The sequence below is a fragment of the Melozone crissalis genome, unplaced genomic scaffold (assembly GCF_028551555.1).
Source record: "Melozone crissalis strain CALT ecotype California unplaced genomic scaffold, PUWL_Pcris_2 ptg000056l_1, whole genome shotgun sequence".
Taxonomy (NCBI): Eukaryota; Metazoa; Chordata; class Aves; order Passeriformes; family Passerellidae; genus Melozone; species Melozone crissalis.
The window spans coordinates 2,447,792-2,470,915 of record NW_026535834.1 but is presented as its reverse complement, the minus strand read 5'-3'; the positions used below and the strand labels follow the sequence as shown (position 1 = coordinate 2,470,915).

General features: G+C 53.3%; 1 protein-coding gene across 1 annotated transcript in view; it reads left to right on the top strand.

The window, feature by feature from the left end:
- Positions 1 to 22,446, top strand: part of LOC128943777 (protein AHNAK2-like) — a 127,911-nt gene extending 105,465 nt beyond the window's left edge. Inside the window, exon 8 of the mRNA XM_054286688.1 lies at positions 745 to 22,446. Within this exon, the coding sequence (XP_054142663.1) occupies positions 745 to 22,344 (21,600 nt within the window). The 3' untranslated portion in view covers positions 22,345 to 22,446. The remainder of the gene's footprint in view (positions 1 to 744) is intronic.
- The last annotated feature ends 678 nt before the right edge of the window (positions 22,447 to 23,124 follow it).

The window sequence follows — 23,124 nt, the reverse complement described above, 5'->3', positions numbered from 1 at the left end:
CATGTGTTTAAAGTTACTAGCATGAATATTCATTATTTTAAAAAATCCCACACAATATTTGCAGCTTTTTAAATATCTTGAGTGAGACTATGGATTTTATATAAATCCACAATCTTGTTTTAAGTGGTGAAAATATTCTTTAGTGAGTCAGCATTTTTTAATTGTTGATTGTCCACTGATGGAACAGACTTGGGTAATCTCTGTAATACTTATAATAAATATGTTCCAAAATGTAAAATATCAGTAAAATTTTTAATTCAAAGCTTCTTTGTAAGATTTTTCTATTAAAAAAAATCTGTGTCTAACCACTGATATTTTGACAGACCTCTTCATAGGTTTCGATCAACTTAAAGATCATATTTTCTTCATATACATATACCTATACATATAGATAAATACTATATATAACATATATTTGTACAGGGATAGATAGATAGATAGATAGATAGATAGATAGATAGATACATACATACATACCTGCATACATACATACAGAAACCACTGTTTACTGTAATATTTTGAAAGGAATATCTTCAGAAATCAATAAATTACACTCCATTTGTTTGATGTAATTTCTGCCTGACATTGCATATTTTTATAATCTTCACTATTTTTTTATATAACAAGTAGATACTAGTAATAAAAAGAACATTTTTCTACGTGTTTTAAAGTATGTTTTTTTATTTTCTGTTGCACCTATATTTAGGTTACTGCTAATCTTCTGAATACTATTTGTTCTTTTAGGAAAATGAGCTCAGTGAGAGTATTCCTGAAGAAACACTGCAAGTTTCAGGAAAATCCATTTCAGAAGAAGACAGGGAAACATTAATTGTAAGCCAAAGAGTAGGAAGAAGTAAGAGACCTAAAAAAGATCGATTATCATGGCCAAAATTTCAATCAATCAAAAATAAAAAGATATTAAGGCACAGAAGATCTCATAGTACATCAGATGCATATGAGCCTGCTTTGCAGGATATTTCTCCTACAAGCACGGACACAGAGTCTCAATTTCCACAAGAGGTCCATACCAAAGAGAAAAAAGGAGGCCAAAGGAAGCTGAAGTTCCCTAGCATTGGATTCAGAATGCACAGGTCCAAACCAGAACCACAAGAGAGGCAAAAAAAAGAAATAAAAACGACACTGATCTCCGAAAGAAGCCTGGAAAATCCCGAAATTTTAACTGTTGAATATACCACATCTCCTGCTTATGAAATGAAGACAGGGGAGGGACATGAAACTTTAACAAAAGACTTAAAAGAAATTAAAAATGGCATTCCATCTCATGTAAAACAATGCCCTGAAGTTGAAATAAGCATTAAAAAAGACAAGGAAGCATCATCAAAATTTAATGTACCTGAAGTGCCAGACATAACAACAGAGATACCAAAGCCTAGTTTAGAAACTGCTGATCTGAAAGTGAGCCCAACTAAAAAATCACCACAAGCCTCATCAAAATCCCGACAAAAGAAACAGAAGGGAACAGCAGATAAAAAAGATGGAGAAAGTGGAATTAACATAGACTTGATGGGTCACAGTACTAAAGGAACTGTACAGGTAAAAGGCCTTGAAGTTGGCTCTGCTAAAGTAGAATTACAGACATCTGAAACACTGGAAACAGGAGAAAAACAAGCAGAAGAAGACACACAAATACTAAATATTCAGAAAATAAATTATGGAATTTCAGTGCTCAAAAGAAAAGAGACAGAGACTGACACTACCAAACAGGGAAGTGACGTTCCACAGTCAGTACCAGAAAAAACGGCTGATATGACTTCAGAGGACAGCAAGAATTTCAATGTGAAAACTGCTTTGCCAGATGCACAATCAGACGTATCTACTTGGAAAATACAAATGCCATCATTCAAAGTGGCCAAAGCACCTAAAACAGACATGAAAATAACAAGAGAAGAAAGCAAAGAGGACACAGAAGATAGCATAAAAAAGGAAAGTATGGAGGAAGATGCCATGCCCGCAAATGACAAATCCTTAAACATAGAAATTGAAATGAAGAGAGGAGAAAAAGATATAGAGGGGAAAGAAAGCAAATTCAGACTGCCAAAGTTAAAATTCCCTACATTTACCTGGTCAAATACCAAGGAAGAAACACCCCAACTCGAAGCACAGATAACTGACAGGGAAGTAAATGTGCAAACCCTGGAAAATGTAGGAGGACTTCGAGTAAGTGGACCACCAGAAAAAATTAGGTTACCAAGTGTTCAAACAGAAATAGGAATGTTCACAGGAAAAAACGATGAACACAATATAGTAAGAAAACCTGAAGGCGAGTTGCCAAGTCCGAAAAAACCAACTATAGAATCTTCCCAAATGGAAATAAAACCGGAAGATACAAAAGGAGAAGTACAGATTTCAAAACCAAGTATTGAAATACATAAGTGGGAATTAGATAAAAAATCAAAATCTGAAATTTCAGAAATCACACCATCTAAAACCAAAGCACCAAAGGTGGACATCAGTCTGCCCTCCATCAACGTCACTCTTCCGCAAGCCAGCGTTGACCTGCAGGCGCCTGAGGCCAGCCTTAGTCTTGAAGGAGAAGCCAAAGTCCCAGAGAAGGAGGTCACCAAGACCAAGGACGGCAAGTTCAAGATGCCCAAGTTCGGCATGCCTTCCTTTGGCTGGTCCGGCAGCAGAGAGGCCAAGGGCACCGTGTCTGCCGAGGTGGACATCAGCCTCCCGGAGCCTCAGGTGACGGTGCCTTCCGGAACCGTCGAAGTGGAGGTGACCCTGCCCGCGGCCGATATCCAAGCGCCCGGTGTGGAGGTGACCGTGGAGACGGGCTCGGTAGCAGCAGAGGGTGAGAAAGGCCGATTCAAGATGCCCGACGTCAAGATGCCCAGCGTCAAGCTGCCCAAAGTCAAAGCTCCCCAGGCGCAGGTCAGCCTGCCCAAGGCCGAGGTCTCGCTGCCCAAAGGCCTGGAGGGCGAAGTCGCCCTGCAGGGCCCCGAGGCCGAAGCCAGCCTGGAGGTGGCCGCTGGCAAAGCGGAGGGCGGCGGCATGAAAATACACATGCCCAAAGTCAAGGTGCCCAGCGTGGTCTTCTCCAAGCCCACCATCAAGTCTCCCAAACTGGAGGCAGACGTCAGCCTCCCGCAGGCAGAGCTCAAGGCCACCGACATCACTGTCACGGCCCCCGATGTCAAGCTGCCCTCCGTTGAAGGCTCCCTCGAGCTCCAGGCGCCCGACGTAGATGTCAAAGCTCCCTCCGCCAAGGGCAAGCTGGAGCTGGAAGGCACGGGCCTGAAAGGCAAGCTCAAGATGCCCAAATTTGACAAGCCCAAATTCACAGTCTCCTCCCCCAAGGCCGAGGTGCCCACAGCCGAGGTCAGCCTGCCCAGCGCTGAGGTTGAGCTGCCATCGGCCACCGTGACGGCCTCAGCCGAGGGCACTGGCGTGAAGCTGGAGAAGCCCTCCCTCAAGATGCCCAAAGCTGACATCAAAGCTCCCAAGGTGGACGTCACTCTGCCCTCCGTCGATGTCACTCTTCCGCAAGCCAGCGTTGACCTGCAGGCGCCTGAGGCCAGCCTTAGTCTTGAAGGAGAAGCCAAAGTCCCAGAGAAGGAGGTCACCAAGACCAAGGACGGCAAGTTCAAGATGCCCAAGTTCGGCATGCCTTCCTTTGGCTGGTCCGGCAGCAGAGAGGCCAAGGGCACCGTGTCTGCCGAGGTGGACGTCAGCCTCCCGGAGCCTCAGGTGACGGTGCCTTCCGGAACCGCCGAAGTGGAGGTGACCCTGCCCGCGGCCGATATCCAAGCGCCCGGTGTGGAGGTGACCGTGGAGACGGGCACGGTAGCAGCAGAGGGTGAGAAAGGCCGATTCAAGATGCCCGACGTCAAGATGCCCAGCGTCAAGCTGCCCAAAGTCAAAGCTCCCCAGGCACAGGTCAGCCTGCCCAAGGCCGAGGTCTCGCTGCCCCCCAAAGGCCTGGAGGGCGAAGTCGCCCTGCAGGGCCCCGAGGCCGAAGCCAGCCTGGAGGTGGCCGCTGGCAAAGCGGAGGGCGGCGGCATGAAAATACACATGCCCAAAGTCAAGGTGCCCAGCGTGGTCTTCTCCAAGCCCACCATCAAGTCTCCCAAACTGGAGGCAGACGTCAGCCTCCCGCAGGCAGAGCTCAAGGCCACCGACATCACTGTCACGGCCCCCGATGTCAAGCTGCCCTCCGTTGAAGGCTCCCTCGAGCTCCAGGCGCCCGACGTAGATGTCAAAGCTCCCTCCGCCGAGGGCAAGCTGGAGCTGGAAGGCACGGGCCTGAAAGGCAAGCTCAAGATGCCCAAATTTGACAAGCCCAAATTCACAGTCTCCTCCCCCAAGGCCGAGGTGCCCACAGCCGAGGTCAGCCTGCCCAGCGCTGAGGTTGAGCTGCCATCGGCCACCGTGACGGCCTCAGCCGAGGGCACTGGCGTGAAGCTGGAGAAGCCCTCCCTCAAGATGCCCAAAGCTAACATCAAAGCTCCCAAGGTGGACGTCACTCTGCCCTCCGTCGATGTCACTCTTCCACAAGCCAGCGTCGACCTGCAGGCGCCTGAGGCCAGCCTTAGTCTTGAAGGAGAAGCCAAAGTCCCAGAGAAGGAGGTCACCAAGACCAAGGACGGCAAGTTCAAGATGCCCAAGTTCGGCATGCCTTCCTTTGGCTGGTCCGGCAGCAGAGAGGCCAAGGGCACTGTGGCCGCCGAGGTGGACGTCAGCCTCCCGGAGCCTCAGGTGACGGTGCCTTCCGGAACCGCCGAAGTGGAGGTGACCCTGCCCGCGGCCGATATCCAAGCGCCTGGTGTGGAGGTCACCGTGGAGACGGGCAGGGTAGCAGCCGAGGGTGAGAAAGGCCGATTCAAGATGCCCGACGTCAAGATGCCCAGCGTCAAGCTGCCCAAAGTAAAAGCTCCCCAGGCACAGGTCAGCCTGCCCAAGGCCGAGGTCTCGCTGCCCAAAGGCCTGGAGGGCGAAGTCGCCCTGCAGGGCCCCGAGGCCGAAGCCAGCCTGGAGGTGGCTGCTGGCAAAGCGGAGGGCAGCGGCATGAAAATACACATGCCCAAAGTCAAGGTGCCCAGCGTGGTCTTCTCCAAGCCCACCATCAAGTCTCCCAAACTGGAGGCAGACGTCAGCCTCCCGCAGGCAGAGCTCAAGGCCACCGACATCACTGTCACGGCCCCCGATGTCAAGCTGCCCTCCGTTGAAGGCTCCCTCGAGCTCCAGGCGCCCGACGTAGATGTCAAAGCTCCCTCCGCCGAGGGCAAGCTGGAGCTGGAAGGCACGGGCCTGAAAGGCAAGCTCAAGATGCCCAAATTTGACAAGCCCAAATTCACAGTCTCCTCCCCCAAGGCCGAGGTGCCCACAGCCGAGGTCAGCCTGCCCAGCGCTGAGGTTGAGCTGCCATCGGCCACCGTGACGGCCTCAGCCGAGGGCACTGGCGTGAAGCTGGAGAAGCCCTCCCTCAAGATGCCCAAAGCTGACATCAAAGCTCCCAAGGTGGACGTCACTCTGCCCTCCGTCGATGTCACTCTTCCGCAAGCCAGCGTTGACCTGCAGGCGCCTGAGGCCAGCCTTAGTCTTGAAGGAGAAGCCAAAGTCCCAGAGAAGGAGGTCACCAAGACCAAGGACGGCAAGTTCAAGATGCCCAAGTTCGGCATGCCTTCCTTTGGCTGGTCCAGCAGCAGAGAGGCCAAGGGCACCGTGTCTGCCGAGGTGGACGTCAGCCTCCCGGAGCCTCAGGTGACGGTGCCTTCCGGAACCGCCGAAGTGGAGGTGACCCTGCCCGCGGCCGATATCCAAGCGCCCGGTGTGGAGGTGACCATGGAGACGGGCACGGTAGCAGCCGAGGGTGAGAAAGGCCGATTCAAGATGCCCGACGTCAAGATGCCCAGCGTCAAGCTGCCCAAAGTCAAAGCTCCCCAGGCACAGGTCAGCCTGCCCAAGGCCGAGGTCTCGCTGCCCCCCAAAGGCCTGGAGGGCGAAGTCGCCCTGCAGGGCCCCGAGGCCGAAGCCAGCCTGGAGGTGGCCGCTGGCAAAGCGGAGGGCGGCGGCATGAAAATACACATGCCCAAAGTCAAGGTGCCCAGCGTGGTCTTCTCCAAGCCCACCATCAAGTCTCCCAAACTGGAGGCAGACGTCAGCCTCCTGCAGGCAGAGCTCAAGGCCACCGACATCACTGTCACGGCCCCCGATGTCAAGCTGCCCTCCGTTGAAGGCTCCCTTGAGCTCCAGGCGCCCGACGTAGATGTCAAAGCTCCCTCCGCCGAGGGCAAGCTGGAGCTGGAAGGCACGGGCCTGAAAGGCAAGCTCAAGATGCCCAAATTTGACAAGCCCAAATTCACAGTCTCCTCCCCCAAGGCCGAGGTGCCCACAGCCGAGGTCAGCCTGCCCAGCGCTGAGGTTGAGCTGCCATCGGCCACCGTGACGGCCTCAGCCGAGGGCACTGGCGTGAAGCTGGAGAAGCCCTCCCTCAAGATGCCCAAAGCTGACATCAAAGCTCCCAAGGTGGACGTCACTCTGCCCTCCGTCGATGTCACTCTTCCGCAAGCCAGCGTCGACCTGCAGGCGCCTGAGGCCAGCCTTAGTCTTGAAGGAGAAGCCAAAGTCCCAGAGAAGGAGGTCACCAAGACCAAGGACGGCAAGTTCAAGATGCCCAAGTTCGGCATGCCTTCCTTTGGCTGGTCCAGCAGCAGAGAGGCCAAGGGCACCGTGTCTGCCGAGGTGGACGTCAGCCTCCCGGAGCCTCAGGTGACGGTGCCTTCCGGAACCGCCGAAGTGGAGGTGACCCTGCCCGCGGCCGATATCCAAGCGCCCGGTGTGGAGGTGACCGTGGAGACGGGCACGGTAGCAGCAGAGGGTGAGAAAGGCCGATTCAAGATGCCCGACGTCAAGATGCCCAGCGTCAAGCTGCCCAAAGTCAAAGCTCCCCAGGCACAGGTCAGCCTGCCCAAGGCCGAGGTCTCGCTGCCCAAAGGCCTGGAGGGCGAAGTCGCCCTGCAGGGCCCCGAGGCCGAAGCCAGCCTGGAGGTGGCCGCTGGCAAAGCGGAGGGCGGCGGCATGAAAATACACATGCCCAAAGTCAAGGTGCCCAGCGTGGTCTTCTCCAAGCCCACCATCAAGTCTCCCAAACTGGAGGCAGACGTCAGCCTCCCGCAGGCAGAGCTCAAGGCCACCGACATCACTGTCACGGCCCCCGATGTCAAGCTGCCCTCCGTTGAAGGCTCCCTTGAGCTCCAGGCGCCCGACGTAGATGTCAAAGCTCCCTCCGCCGAGGGCAAGCTGGAGCTGGAAGGCACGGGCCTGAAAGGCAAGCTCAAGATGCCCAAATTTGACAAGCCCAAATTCACAGTCTCCTCCCCCAAGGCCGAGGTGCCCACAGCCGAGGTCAGCCTGCCCAGCGCTGAGGTTGAGCTGCCATCGGCCACAGTGACGGCCTCAGCCGAGGGCACTGGCGTGAAATTGGAGAAGCATTCCCTCAAGATGCCCAAAGCTGACATCAAAGCTCCCAAGGTGGACGTCACTCTGCCCTCCGTCGATGTCACTCTTCCGCAAGCCAGCGTTGACCTGCAGGCGCCTGAGGCCAGCCTTAGTCTTGAAGGAGAAGCCAAAGTCCCAGAGAAGGAGGTCACCAAGACCAAGGACGGCAAGTTCAAGATGCCCAAGTTCGGCATGCCTTCCTTTGGCTGGTCCGGCAGCAGAGAGGCCAAGGGCACTGTAGCCGCCGAGGTGGACGTCAGCCTCCCGGAGCCTCAGGTGACGGTGCCTTCCGGAACCGCCGAAGTGGAGGTGACCCTGCCCGCGGCCGATATCCAAGCGCCCGGTGTGGAGGTGACCGTGGAGACGGGCACGGTAGCAGCCGAGGGTGAGAAAGACCGATTCAAGATGCCCGACGTCAAGATGCCCAGCGTCAAGCTGCCCAAAGTCAAAGCTCCCCAGGCACAGGTCAGCCTGCCCAAGGCCGAGGTCTCGCTGCCCAAAGGCCTGGAGGGCGAAGTCGCCCTGCAGGGCCCCGAGGCCGAAGCCAGCCTGGAGGTGGCCGCTGGCAAAGCGGAGGGCGGCGGCATGAAAATACACATGCCCAAAGTCAAGGTGCCCAGCGTGGTCTTCTCCAAGCCCACCATCAAGTCTCCCAAACTGGAGGCAGACGTCAGCCTCCCGCAGGCAGAGCTCAAGGCCACCGACATCACTGTCACGGCCCCCGATGTCAAGCTGCCCTCCGTTGAAGGCTCCCTCGAGCTCCAGGCGCCCGACGTAGATGTCAAAGCTCCCTCCGCCGAGGGCAAGCTGGAGCTGGAAGGCACGGGCCTGAAAGGCAAGCTCAAGATGCCCAAATTTGACAAGCCCAAATTCACAGTCTCCTCCCCCAAGGCCGAGGTGCCCACAGCCGAGGTCAGCCTGCCCAGCGCTGAGGTTGAGCTGCCATCGGCCACCGTGACGGCCTCAGCCGAGGGCACTGGCGTGAAGCTGGAGAAGCCCTCCCTCAAGATGCCCAAAGCTGACATCAAAGCTCCCAAGGTGGACGTCACTCTGCCCTCCGTCGATGTCACTCTTCCGCAAGCCAGCGTTGACCTGCAGGCGCCTGAGGCCAGCCTTAGTCTTGAAGGAGAAGCCAAAGTCCCAGAGAAGGAGGTCACCAAGACCAAGGACGGCAAGTTCAAGATGCCCAAGTTCGGCATGCCTTCCTTTGGCTGGTCCGGCAGCAGAGAGGCCAAGGGCACCGTGTCTGCCGAGGTGGACGTCAGCCTCCCGGAGCCTCAGGTGACGGTGCCTTCCGGAACCGCCGAAGTGGAGGTGACCCTGCCCGCGGCCGATATCCAAGCGCCCGGTGTGGAGGTGACCGTGGAGACGGGCACGGTAGCAGCCGAGGGTGAGAAAGGCCGATTCAAGATGCCCGACGTCAAGATGCCCAGCGTCAAGCTGCCCAAAGTCAAAGCTCCCCAGGCACAGGTCAGCCTGCCCAAGGCCGAGGTCTCGCTGCCCCCCAAAGGCCTGGAGGGCGAAGTCGCCCTGCAGGGCCCCGAGGCCGAAGCCAGCCTGGAGGTGGCCGCTGGCAAAGCGGAGGGCGGCGGCATGAAAATACACATGCCCAAAGTCAAGGTGCCCAGCATGGTCTTCTCCAAGCCCACCATCAAGTCTCCCAAACTGGAGGCAGACGTCAGCCTCCCGCAGGCAGAGCTCAAGGCCACCGACATCACTGTCACAGTCCCCGATGTCAAGCTGCCCTCCGTTGAAGGCTCCCTCGAGCTCCAGGCGCCCCACGTAGATGTCAAAGCTCCCTCCGCCGAGGGCAAGCTGGAGCTGGAAGGCACGGGCCTGAAAGGCAAGCTCAAGATGCCCAAATTTGACAAGCCCAAATTCACAGTCTCCTCCCCCAAGGCCGAGGTGCCCACAGCCGAGGTCAGCCTGCCCAGCGCTGAGGTTGAGCTGCCATCGGCCACCGTGACGGCCTCAGCCGAGGGCACTGGCGTGAAATTGGAGAAGCATTCCCTCAAGATGCCCAAAGCTGACATCAAAGCTCCCAAGGTGGACGTCACTCTGCCCTCCGTCGATGTCACTCTTCCGCAAGCCAGCGTTGACCTGCAGGCGCCTGAGGCCAGCCTTAGTCTTGAAGGAGAAGCCAAAGTCCCAGAGAAGGAGGTCACCAAGACCAAGGACGGCAAGTTCAAGATGCCCAAGTTCGGCATGCCTTCCTTTGGCTGGTCCGGCAGCAAAGAGGCCAAGGGCACTGTGGCCGACGAGGTGGACGTCAGCCTCCCGGAGCCTCAGGTGACGGTGCCTTCCGGAACCGCCGAAGTGGAGGTGACCCTGCCCGCGGCCGATATCCAAGCGCCCGGTGTGGAGGTGACCGTGGAGACGGGCACGGTAGCAGCAGAGGGTGAGAAAGGCCGATTCAAGATGCCCGACGTCAAGATGCCCAGCGTCAAGCTGCCCAAAGTCAAAGCTCCCCAGGCGCAGGTCAGCCTGCCCAAGGCCGAGGTCTCGCTGCCCAAAGGCCTGGAGGGCGAAGTCGCCCTGCAGGGCCCCGAGGCCGAAGCCAGCCTGGAGGTGGCCGCTGGCAAAGCGGAGGGCGGCGGCATGAAAATACACATGCCCAAAGTCAAGGTGCCCAGCGTGGTCTTCTCCAAGCCCACCATCAAGTCTCCCAAACTGGAGGCAGACGTCAGCCTCCCGCAGGCAGAGCTCAAGGCCACCGACATCACTGTCACGGCCCCCGATGTCAAGCTGCCCTCCGTTGAAGGCTCCCTCGAGCTCCAGGCGCCCGACGTAGATGTCAAAGCTCCCTCCGCCAAGGGCAAGCTGGAGCTGGAAGGCACGGGCCTGAAAGGCAAGCTCAAGATGCCCAAATTTGACAAGCCCAAATTCACAGTCTCCTCCCCCAAGGCTGAGGTGCCCACAGCCGAGGTCAGCCTGCCCAGCGCTGAGGTTGAGCTGCCATCGGCCACCGTGACGGCCTCAGCCGAGGGCACTGGCGTGAAGCTGGAGAAGCCCTCCCTCAAGATGCCCAAAGCTGACATCAAAGCTCCCAAGGTGGACGTCACTCTGCCCTCCGTCGATGTCACTCTTCCGCAAGCCAGCGTCGACCTGCAGGCGCCTGAGGCCAGCCTTAGTCTTGAAGGAGAAGCCAAAGTCCCAGAGAAGGAGGTCACCAAGACCAAGGACGGCAAGTTCAAGATGCCCAAGTTCGGCATGCCTTCCTTTGGCTGGTCCAGCAGCAGAGAGGCCAAGGGCACCGTGTCTGCCGAGGTGGACGTCAGCCTCCCGGAGCCTCAGGTGACGGTGCCTTCCGGAACCGCCGAAGTGGAGGTGACCCTGCCCGCGGCCGATATCCAAGCGCCCGGTGTGGAGGTGACCGTGGAGATGGGCACGGTAGCAGCCGAGGGTGAGAAAGGCCGATTCAAGATGCCCGACGTCAAGATGCCTAGCGTCAAGCTGCCCAAAGTCAAAGCTCCCCAGGCACAGGTCAGCCTGCCCAAGGCCGAGGTCTCACTGCCCAAAGGCCTGGAGGGCGAAGTCGCCCTGCAGGGCCCCGAGGCCGAAGCCAGCCTGGAGGTGGCCGCTGGCAAAGCGGAGGGCGGCGGCATGAAAATACACATGCCCAAAGTCAAGGTGCCCAGCGTGGTCTTCTCCAAGCCCACCATCAAGTCTCCCAAACTGGAGGCAGACGTCAGCCTCCCGCAGGCAGAGCTCAAGGCCACCGACATCACTGTCACGGCCCCCGATGTCAAGCTGCCCTCCGTTGAAGGCTCCCTTGAGCTCCAGGCGCCCGACGTAGATGTCAAAGCTCCCTCCGCCGAGGGCAAGCTGGAGCTGGAAGGCACGGGCCTGAAAGGCAAGCTCAAGATGCCCAAATTTGACAAGCCCAAATTCACAGTCTCCTCCCCCAAGGCCGAGGTGCCCACAGCCGAGGTCAGCCTGCCCAGCGCTGAGGTTGAGCTGCCATCGGCCACCGTGACGGCCTCAGCCGAGGGCACTGGCGTGAAGCTGGAGAAGCCCTCCCTCAAGATGCCCAAAGCTGACATCAAAGCTCCCAAGGTGGACGTCACTCTGCCCTCCGTCGATGTCACTCTTCCGCAAGCCAGCGTTGACCTGCAGGCGCCTGAGGCCAGCCTTAGTCTTGAAGGAGAAGCCAAAGTCCCAGAGAAGGAGGTCACCAAGACCAAGGACGGCAAGTTCAAGATGCCCAAGTTCGGCATGCCTTCCTTTGGCTGGTCCAGCAGCAGAGAGGCCAAGGGCACCGTGTCTGCCGAGGTGGACGTCAGCCTCCCGGAGCCTCAGGTGACGGTGCCTTCCGGAACCGCCGAAGTGGAGGTGACCCTGCCCGCGGCCGATATCCAAGCGCCCGGTGTGGAGGTGACCGTGGAGACGGGCACGGTAGCAGCCGAGGGTGAGAAAGGCCGATTCAAGATGCCCGACGTCAAGATGCCTAGCGTCAAGCTGCCCAAAGTCAAAGCTCCCCAGGCACAGGTCAGCCTGCCCAAGGCCGAGGTCTCGCTGCCCAAAGGCCTGGAGGGCGAAGTCGCCCTGCAGGGCCCCGAGGCCGAAGCCAGCCTGGAGGTGGCCGCTGGCAAAGCAGAGGGCGGCGGCATGAAAATACACATGCCCAAAGTCAAGGTGCCCAGCGTGGTCTTCTCCAAGCCCACCATCAAGTCTCCCAAACTGGAGGCAGACGTCAGCCTCCCGCAGGCAGAGCTCAAGGCCACCGACATCACTGTCACGGCCCCCGATGTCAAGCTGCCCTCCGTTGAAGGCTCCCTTGAGCTCCAGGCGCCCGACGTAGATGTCAAAGCTCCCTCCGCCGAGGGCAAGCTGGAGCTGGAAGGCACGGGCCTGAAAGGCAAGCTCAAGATGCCCAAATTTGACAAGCCCAAATTCACAGTCTCCTCCCCCAAGGCCGAGGTGCCCACAGCCGAGGTCAGCCTGCCCAGCGCTGAGGTTGAGCTGCCATCGGCCACCGTGACGGCCTCAGCCGAGGGCACTGGCGTGAAGCTGGAGAAGCCCTCCCTCAAGATGCCCAAAGCTGACATCAAAGCTCCCAAGGTGGACGTCACTCTGCCCTCCGTCGATGTCACTCTTCCGCAAGCCAGCGTTGACCTGCAGGCGCCTGAGGCCAGCCTTAGTCTTGAAGGAGAAGCCAAAGTCCCAGAGAAGGAGGTCACCAAGACCAAGGACGGCAAGTTCAAGATGCCCAAGTTCGGCATGCCTTCCTTTGGCTGGTCCAGCAGCAGAGAGGCCAAGGGCACCGTGTCTGCCGAGGTGGACGTCAGCCTCCCGGAGCCTCAGGTGACGGTGCCTTCCGGAACCGCCGAAGTGGAGGTGACCCTGCCCGCGGCCGATATCCAAGCGCCCGGTGTGGAGGTGACCGTGGAGACGGGCACGGTAGCAGCAGAGGGTGAGAAAGGCCGATTCAAGATGCCCGACGTCAAGATGCCCAGCGTCAAGCTGCCCAAAGTCAAAGCTCCCCAGGCACAGGTCAGCCTGCCCAAGGCCGAGGTCTCGCTGCCCAAAGGCCTGGAGGGCGAAGTCGCCCTGCAGGGCCCCGAGGCCGAAGCCAGCCTGGAGGTGGCCGCTGGCAAAGCGGAGGGCGGCGGCATGAAAATACACATGCCCAAAGTCAAGGTGCCCAGCGTGGTCTTCTCCAAGCCCACCATCAAGTCTCCCAAACTGGAGGCAGACGTCAGCCTCCCGCAGGCAGAGCTCAAGGCCACCGACATCACTGTCACGGCCCCCGATGTCAAGCTGCCCTCCGTTGAAGGCTCCCTCGAGCTCCAGGCGCCCGACGTAGATGTCAAAGCTCCCTCCGCCGAGGGCAAGCTGGAGCTGGAAGGCACGGGCCTGAAAGGCAAGCTCAAGATGCCCAAATTTGACAAGCCCAAATTCACAGTCTCCTCCCCCAAGGCCGAGGTGCCCACAGCCGAGGTCAGCCTGCCCAGCGCTGAGGTTGAGCTGCCATCGGCCACCGTGACGGCCTCAGCCGAGGGCACTGGCGTGAAGCTGGAGAAGCCCTCCCTCAAGATGCCCAAAGCTGACATCAAAGCTCCCAAGGTGGACGTCACTCTGCCCTCCGTCGATGTCACTCTTCCGCAAGCCAGCGTCGACCTGCAGGCGCCTGAGGCCAGCCTTAGTCTTGAAGGAGAAGCCAAAGTCCCAGAGAAGGAGGTCACCAAGACCAAGGACGGCAAGTTCAAGATGCCCAAGTTCGGCATGCCTTCCTTTGGCTGGTCCAGCAGCAGAGAGGCCAAGGGCACCGTGTCTGCCGAGGTGGACGTCAGCCTCCCGGAGCCTCAGGTGACGGTGCCTTCCGGAACCGCCGAAGTGGAGGTGACCCTGCCCGCGGCCGATATCCAAGCGCCCGGTGTGGAGGTGACCGTGGAGACGGGCACGGTAGCAGCCGAGGGTGAGAAAGGCCGATTCAAGATGCCCGACGTCAAGATGCCTAGCGTCAAGCTGCCCAAAGTCAAAGCTCCCCAGGCACAGGTCAGCCTGCCCAAGGCCGAGGTCTCGCTGCCCAAAGGCCTGGAGGGCGAAGTCGCCCTGCAGGGCCCCGAGGCCGAAGCCAGCCTGGAGGTGGCCGCTGGCAAAGCGGAGGGCGGCGGCATGAAAATACACATGCCCAAAGTCAAGGTGCCCAGCGTGGTCTTCTCCAAGCCCACCATCAAGTCTCCCAAACTGGAGGCAGACGTCAGCCTCCCGCAGGCAGAGCTCAAGGCCACCGACATCACTGTCACGGCCCCCGATGTCAAGCTGCCCTCCGTTGAAGGCTCCCTTGAGCTCCAGGCGCCCGACGTAGATGTCAAAGCTCCCTCCGCCGAGGGCAAGCTGGAGCTGGAAGGCACGGGCCTGAAAGGCAAGCTCAAGATGCCCAAATTTGACAAGCCCAAATTCACAGTCTCCTCCCCCAAGGCCGAGGTGCCCACAGCCGAGGTCAGCCTGCCCAGCGCTGAGGTTGAGCTGCCATCGGCCACCGTGACGGCCTCAGCCGAGGGCACTGGCGTGAAGCTGGAGAAGCCCTCCCTCAAGATGCCCAAAGCTGACATCAAAGCTCCCAAGGTGGACGTCACTCTGCCCTCCGTCGATGTCACTCTTCCGCAAGCCAGCGTTGACCTGCAGGCGCCTGAGGCCAGCCTTAGTCTTGAAGGAGAAGCCAAAGTCCCAGAGAAGGAGGTCACCAAGACCAAGGACGGCAAGTTCAAGATGCCCAAGTTCGGCATGCCTTCCTTTGGCTGGTCCAGCAGCAGAGAGGCCAAGGGCACCGTGTCTGCCGAGGTGGACGTCAGCCTCCCGGAGCCTCAGGTGACGGTGCCTTCCGGAACCGCCGAAGTGGAGGTGACCCTGCCCGCGGCCGATATCCAAGCGCCCGGTGTGGAGGTGACCGTGGAGACGGGCACGGTAGCAGCAGAGGGTGAGAAAGGCCGATTCAAGATGCCCGACGTCAAGATGCCCAGCGTCAAGCTGCCCAAAGTCAAAGCTCCCCAGGCACAGGTCAGCCTGCCCAAGGCCGAGGTCTCGCTGCCCAAAGGCCTGGAGGGCGAAGTCGCCCTGCAGGGCCCCGAGGCCGAAGCCAGCCTGGAGGTGGCCGCTGGCAAAGCGGAGGGCGGCGGCATGAAAATACACATGCCCAAAGTCAAGGTGCCCAGCGTGGTCTTCTCCAAGCCCACCATCAAGTCTCCCAAACTGGAGGCAGACGTCAGCCTCCCGCAGGCAGAGCTCAAGGCCACCGACATCACTGTCACGGCCCCCGATGTCAAGCTGCCCTCCGTTGAAGGCTCCCTCGAGCTCCAGGCGCCCGACGTAGATGTCAAAGCTCCCTCCGCCGAGGGCAAGCTGGAGCTGGAAGGCACGGGCCTGAAAGGCAAGCTCAAGATGCCCAAATTTGACAAGCCCAAATTCACAGTCTCCTCCCCCAAGGCCGAGGTGCCCACAGCCGAGGTCAGCCTGCCCAGCGCTGAGGTTGAGCTGCCATCGGCCACCGTGACGGCCTCAGCCGAGGGCACTGGCGTGAAGCTGGAGAAGCCCTCCCTCAAGATGCCCAAAGCTGACATCAAAGCTCCCAAGGTGGACGTCACTCTGCCCTCCGTCGATGTCACTCTTCCGCAAGCCAGCGTCGACCTGCAGGCGCCTGAGGCCAGCCTTAGTCTTGAAGGAGAAGCCAAAGTCCCAGAGAAGGAGGTCACCAAGACCAAGGACGGCAAGTTCAAGATGCCCAAGTTCGGCATGCCTTCCTTTGGCTGGTCCGGCAGCAGAGAGGCCAAGGGCACCGTGTCTGCCGAGGTGGACGTCAGCCTCCCGGAGCCTCAGGTGACGGTGCCTTCCGGAACCGCCGAAGTGGAGGTGACCCTGCCCGCGGCCGATATCCAAGCGCCCGGTGTGGAGGTGACCGTGGAGACGGGCACGGTAGCAGCCGAGGGTGAGAAAGGCCGATTCAAGATGCCCGACGTCAAGATGCCCAGCGTCAAGCTGCCCAAAGTCAAAGCTCCCCAGGCACAGGTCAGCCTGCCCAAGGCCGAGGTCTCGCTGCCCAAAGGCCTGGAGGGCGAAGTCGCCCTGCAGGGCCCCGAGGCCGAAGCCAGCCTGGAGGTGGCCGCTGGCAAAGCGGAGGGCGGCGGCATGAAAATACACATGCCCAAAGTCAAGGTGCCCAGCGTGGTCTTCTCCAAGCCCACCATCAAGTCTCCCAAACTGGAGGCAGACGTCAGCCTCCCGCAGGCAGAGCTCAAGGCCACCGACATCACTGTCACGGCCCCCGATGTCAAGCTGCCCTCCGTTGAAGGCTCCCTTGAGCTCCAGGCGCCCGACGTAGATGTCAAAGCTCCCTCCGCCGAGGGCAAGCTGGAGCTGGAAGGCACGGGCCTGAAAGGCAAGCTCAAGATGCCCAAATTTGACAAGCCCAAATTCACAGTCTCCTCCCCCAAGGCCGAGGTGCCCACAGCCGAGGTCAGCCTGCCCAGCGCTGAGGTTGAGCTGCCATCGGCCACCGTGACGGCCTCAGCCGAGGGCACTGGCGTGAAGCTGGAGAAGCCCTCCCTCAAGATGCCCAAAGCTGACATCAAAGCTCCCAAGGTGGACGTCACTCTGCCCTCCGTCGATGTCACTCTTCCGCAAGCCAGCGTCGACCTGCAGGCGCCTGAGGCCAGCCTTAGTCTTGAAGGAGAAGCCAAAGTCCCAGAGAAGGAGGTCACCAAGACCAAGGACGGCAAGTTCAAGATGCCCAAGTTTGGCATGCCTTCCTTTGGCTGGTCCAGCAGCAGAGAGGCCAAGGGCACCGTGGCCGCCGAGGTGGACGTCAGCCTCCCAGAGTCTCAAATGACATTGTCCTCGGGACCTGCCATCCTGGATGTAACATTTTCTGAGTCTGAGATCCAAGCACCAAGCTTTGATGTTGCTGTAGATTCTTCTTCTTGTAAAGAGGAGGAAGCTGGTAAATCTAAATCTTCTCTGTTTAAAATGCCTAAAATTTCTCTTTCTAAAAGTTTCAAACCTCATGCACAAAGCCAATCTGGATATGATGTTTCTGTTTCTGAAACTCTTTGTTATCCTTCAACTGAGGAAGCGTCTTCTGTTCCTTCTGAGAGTGTCGAACCTAAACGTTTTTCTGATATTAAGGGGGTTAGTGCATCTAAAAGTACTAAATTCAATGTTCCTAGCATTGGTTTCTCTAAATCTGAAGTGACTTCATCTAAAATTGATCTGGAGTCCTCATTACAAAGGGGGGATATTACTCTTACTAAATACCAAATTAATTTAACCGAATCGGAATCAAAAATAGCACCTCTTGCTGATGAAAATCTTTCAGATTTTGAAATTTTAAATGAAGATGGTTCTGAGGAGCAAGGAGTTTTAAAGCTAGAGGGCAAAACCACATCTGCTGAAATATCTTTGGTTGACACAGAGGTCACAATTAAAATTCCTAAATTCCGAAAACCAAAATTCAGAATTCGATCTAAGGGAAAAGCATCTGAAAGTGACATTGGTTCCATCGTGGAAACTGAACTTTCCAAGGGAAGGATAACATCTGATATGACCGGTCCTGATATTGAAAAACCAGCTCAAATATCTGATGCCCATCTTGGTGTAAAGTTGCATAAGCCTTCACTTGAAGTTGTTCTGGATGCACCAACAATGGATCCAAATCTCTCACCCATGGAGGTTTCCTTGCCGAACTTAGAAGCAGAGATCCATGGCCCAGATTTAGAGTGCAAGGCAGAACAGGAAGTAGTTACAGGAGAAAAGAGCACTGAGGAGAAAGAAAACAAATTTAAATCATCAAAATTCAAACTGCCTTCATTTAGGTGGTCCCCAAAGAAAGAAGCTATTGCTCCTTCTCATGTTGAGGAACATGTGGAAGGACCCACTTTGTCTGGAGACATGGGATCTGAATTAGCTTTTCCTACTCCTGAGAATCAATACCTTCATGAAGAATTTGATACAACAGAAAAAGATGGTGAAAAGGCCAAAACCAAGAAGTCCCAATTTACCATGCCAAAGATCTCATTCCCTAAAATTAAGGGTCAGAAAGTACAGGTCTCTCTGCCTGTAGTGGAAACTGATGTTTCTGGACCCAAACAAGAAAAAGAAGGTGTTTCTGTTCAGAAATCTGAGAAAGGAAGTAGTGGAGAAGTTGCAGGACTGGGAATAAAAGTGCCTAAAGTTACAGTCCCAACTTCAGAATTTTCTAAACCAGAAGCCAAAACTCCCAAAATAGAGATGGATATTAGCATCCCGACAGGTGAGGTCAAAGTTCCTACCTGTGAAGGAGATGATCTGACACTGAAATCAGCTGCTGCCAGTGCCAGCCTCCCCACCTCAGAGATTAAGATGACACCTGAAGGTTCGCTTGAGGTGAAGAGTCCTGACATAAGTATTGAAAGAACATCAAGTGAAATTGCTGTAGGTGATGTAGAGATAAAAGCTGAAGGTTCTGAAGGGAAACCAAAATTGTCTAAATTCCAAATGCCAAAGGTAGGAATTACACTTTCTAAAGGGAAAGGGTCAGAAAAGGATGTTGGTCAATCCAAATCAGAAGTCAAGGTTCCCCAACTAAAAGCAACAGTAGAAATATCTGACATTGCTGTTGAAGGACCAGACTTGAAGGTAGAATGTGGCACAGAAACAAGGACTTACAGTCCTGAAGCCAAAATTACCAAAACTGACAGTAAGACATCAGAGGCTGATGTTCACCTCCCATCAGCTGACATTCCTATTCCAAAAACAGACAGTGATATTCAGGATTCAGATGCAGCAGTAAAGATCAAGGGGGAAATAAAGCAAGATGGAGATGGAGAAGAGAAAGAAGGACATTTCAAAATGCCCAAATTCAAACTTCCATCCTTCAGTTGGTCACCAAAGAAGGAAGCAAGTGTTAAATCTGATTCTGAAGCAAATTTGGAAGACCAAAAGCTTGCTGTCATGTCAAGCAGAATAGACACAGAAGTGAAAGAATCTGCAACTGATGATCAAGGTAGTGGGCCAGACCTTGATCTGGAAATATCTGCAGGAAAAGTTGAACAAAAAAGTCCAGTTAAAAAGCCTCAATTTGTCATGCCTAAAATTTCACTCTCCAAGATCAAGGTTCCAAAATCTCAAAAAGTTGAAGCTGATGCTACTCTTCCTAAAAGAGAAATAGAGGGTGATGATTCTGTTAAGATACCTGATATAGAAAAATGTCATCCTGAAGGGACTGATGAAGGGGCACAAATCAATATAAAACTGGCTGACACTACGGTCCACACTCTGGAGTTTTCCAGAGTAGAAACTGAGGCCTATAAAACTGAAATAACAGTCAGCTCAGCAAAGATTGATGCTTCTTTAACTCCCTCAGAGGGGAGTTTTCAACAGGTTGACTTAAAAATAAGTTCTACCAATGAATGTAACATTCAAAAAACAGGTACTAAGCTCCCCAAAGGAGAAGCTTCAGTTGATTTGAAGAGCCCTGATATATTAACTGAAAGCTCATCAGTTGTGGATGGAAGAAAAGTGAAGCTGGAAGGTCCTGAAGGGAAGATTAAAATCCCCAAATTCCAGAAGGGAAAGTTTGGAATCTCCCGAACAAAAGGGAAAGTCCCAGAGACAGAGATCAGCTCTCCAAAAATAGAAGCTGAGCTGCCCCAACTAAGAACAACAAACGAAATTGCTGACATTGCTGTGGGAGTTCCAGCATCAGAACTTATATCTGATATGTCAGATCCTGGAGTAGTTGATGGTAAGATAAAAACACCCCAAGCTCTGACAGGTGGCATTGAAGATGCAAAAGTAGCCATAAGCACCAAACCAAAGACAGAGGGAGTTAGTGAGAGTCTTGAGGAGAAGGAAATCAAATTAAAAGAACATGAAATAAAAGCTGAAGAAGTTCAGACTGAAGAACATCAAGGATGGTTTAAAATGCCCAAATTCAGAATACCTGGATTTGGCAGGTCATCCTTAAAGGAAAAGAGAAGTGATGCCGATATTGAAAGAAGTATGGAAAAAGCTCAGGCAACTATTCCCTCCGTTAAAGTACAAACTGAAACAAGTGCTCCTGAAAATACCTTCTCATTACCACATGCAGTTGCTGAAATTACTATTGGAAAAGAAGGGATTCAAAAATTAGAAGATTCTGTGAAGAGTTCTAATATTAGCTTGCCAAAGATTGAAGGTGATATTTCGTTATCCACAGAAAGAACAGACAGTAGAGTGAGTATTCCAAAACCTGAAACTTACGCAGATGTAGTTAAGCACAGTGCTGAAGGACATACTTCAGAAATCACAGTGTCTGCAGCAGAATTGTCTAAATCATCTAAATCATACCCAAGCACTTCAGAAACTGACAAAGACAAGAGTTCAACACATAGGTTTCCTTCGTGTACTCTGACATTTCCAGAGCATAAAGGCAAATCACAGGATATAAATGTCCCAAAGGTAGAAAGTTCCATGAAGTTAGAGACATCAGGGGTAGGATGCAAGCCGTCATCAGCTGAAATTACTCTGGATGCAACACAGAAGAGAATAGATGTTAATCTTCCAAAGGAAGAGCTAGATATTCAAAACAAAAAGGCAGCAATTAAAAAAGGAAAGATAAAGGGGGAGGTGAAAATCACAGGAAAAGACGGTGAAGAAAGTCAATTAAAAAGGACTACGTGTGAATGGTCTACAGGAAAAGGATCAGAAGATGGTACTTATGTTACTGCTAAGATGGAAGACCTAAAGATAGAACTTCCAACATTGAAGACGGATGTTAAAATTACAGGAGTAGATCCTGAAATGAAATTTCGAGTGAAGAGTGTTGAAAAGGATGTGTCTGCAGGAGTGGAAGTGCAAGTAGAAGACAGAGCAGAAACAAGTAAAATAAAAGCATACAAGTTTAAGATTCCAAGGTTTGGAATGTTGCATTCTGAAATCAAGGGGTTTGAAGATGATACCGATTTGCCAAAGTCCGAAGCTGATTCAGCACCTAAAAGTGAAAGAGGCACAGCAGAAATGCAGTTACAAAAACCAGAAGGATCAATTGGCCTGAAAAGTCCAGGTCTAGATTGTATAGAAGCATCTGCCAGAGTAACAGGGGAAACAGTGGACCAAACACAAGGTGTTCCAGAAGTAACTGTAAGAATTCCCAAACTAAAAATACCAAGATTCACTTTTAGAACTCCCCCAATTGAGGCTGATGTTTTACTGTCAAAAGTAGTAACAGATCCAAAGGGTTCTAGTACTGACATTGAAATAGTGCAACTGCAAGCAAGCTCTGCTATCCCTGAAGAAACAGCAGGAGCTGTAGAGGGGGGTATTCAAAAAGCAAAAAGCAAAATTATGACACTGACTGAACCTGACATTAAAACAGCCCAAATGACAGCTACCATAGAGTCCTCCCTTTCAAGTGCAGGGCAAGACATTCATTGGTCTTACATAGAGGGCCAAGAAGTAAGTGAAAAAGTAGAACCTGAACATGTTGCTATTGAGCGGTGTGAGATTTACACTGCTGAAATAGTGAAAGAGTCAGAGATTCTGTCATCAGAGGTCAAAACTGCTACTTTGGGATTCTCGTTGCTCAAGGCCAAGTTGCCTGAATCTCACAGTGATTTAGATGTGCAGGTCCAGCAGCCATCTCCAACAGGAGATGCATCAGTGAGAAAACCTACAGGTGCTGGTGAAAGCTTTGGAGTAGCAGCACAGGGAAGTGGCGGTGCTGAGCTTAAACTATCTCACAAACCACACCGTGGGTCTGAAGAATCTAGAGGAAAAGTAAGTCTGTCAAAGTTAAAAACATCTGCTGCTGAAGTAAAGGGTTCCAGTAAACTTGAAGAGAGTTTTCCTGATAAATCACCAGAGGGAATAACTGCAGCTCCTCTCTCTGAAGAAGAAGATGTAGTTGAAGCAGTGGAAGGTGAAGAAAAAGACATAACCAATGAGAAAGAAAAGACTGATAGTAAAAGATCTCCTGGAAGATTTAAATTTTGGCTTCCAAGTATTGGCTTTTCATCTTCTGGGGATGAAACAAGCATAGATGCAAAAGCAGAAATAAAAAAATCAGTTCCAGAAGATGTGAAACCTGCTGACACATCAGATGATTCCTCTAAGCAGGCTGAAAAAGCTGGATGGTTTAGATTTCCCAAGCTTGGTTTCACATCTCCTTCCAAAAAGGCTAAGTCTGTTGACAAAGAAGAGGGGGATCATAAAGAGGGGACACTCTCAGATGAAGATAGCCCAACAGATAAGCCAGATGTGTTTTTTGATGCACAAGAAAGCTTATCACCTAAAGAAATAGGAGAAGGTGAAAAAGCTGAAATTGATGGGGCCTCATCTATTGTGACATCTTCAGCAAGAACTGAACTAATCTTGTTGGAGGAAGAAAAAGATAGTAAATCTAATATTGTTGGAGATACAGCCAAATGAAGGTTGTATTTTCTCAATCCTCAATGAAAACAAAATCATCCACAGAAAAGAATGTTTTCCTAATTTTCTACTTACTGAAAATTAAAAGCCAAGGTTGGTATTCATGTAAACACTTGAACAAATTTTCAAGTACATGGATGTACTAGATTGTACACTAATAAAAATGATTTTTTCATATCTGCCCCAAGGGCAACAATTATGACAGGTGTAGATGATCCCATAGGTTGAGCAAAGTCTGAGTAGATACCAGAACCATGAAAGTAAATAATTGAAAGGCTCAACGATACCAAAAGACTTGTTAAAGAGGCTTCTCAAAACACACCAGTTATGTTTAGATTACAGATTATTTCCAGAATGGGCTCTAAACTAGTATTATGAGAACTATACTTACCTGTTTAGATTTTGGAACTTTCTGATCTACTTTTGCTTTGTTATTAAAATACTTTTTCTTTATTTCAGCTAAGGTAGTATGTATATTCCACAAACATTTTAAAATATAAAATAAAAATTAAATATTAGTGTAGAGAGACTAATACTTTGCCTCTTCCTCTCTTTTCTTTTTTTTATTATTGTGGCAGGTCATATTTAGCCTTACAATAATTTAAAAAAAAAGAACAGCAAAAACCAACAGAATAATTTCAAGACCAAAAAAACATGTAACTAAATCATGTTTGTAAGATACCAAAATAAAACATGCTTACAAAGAATATTATTCAAATGTGGATAAATAAATTTTAATGTATATACTTATGGGATAGTTAAATGCTTAGAAAGATCTGC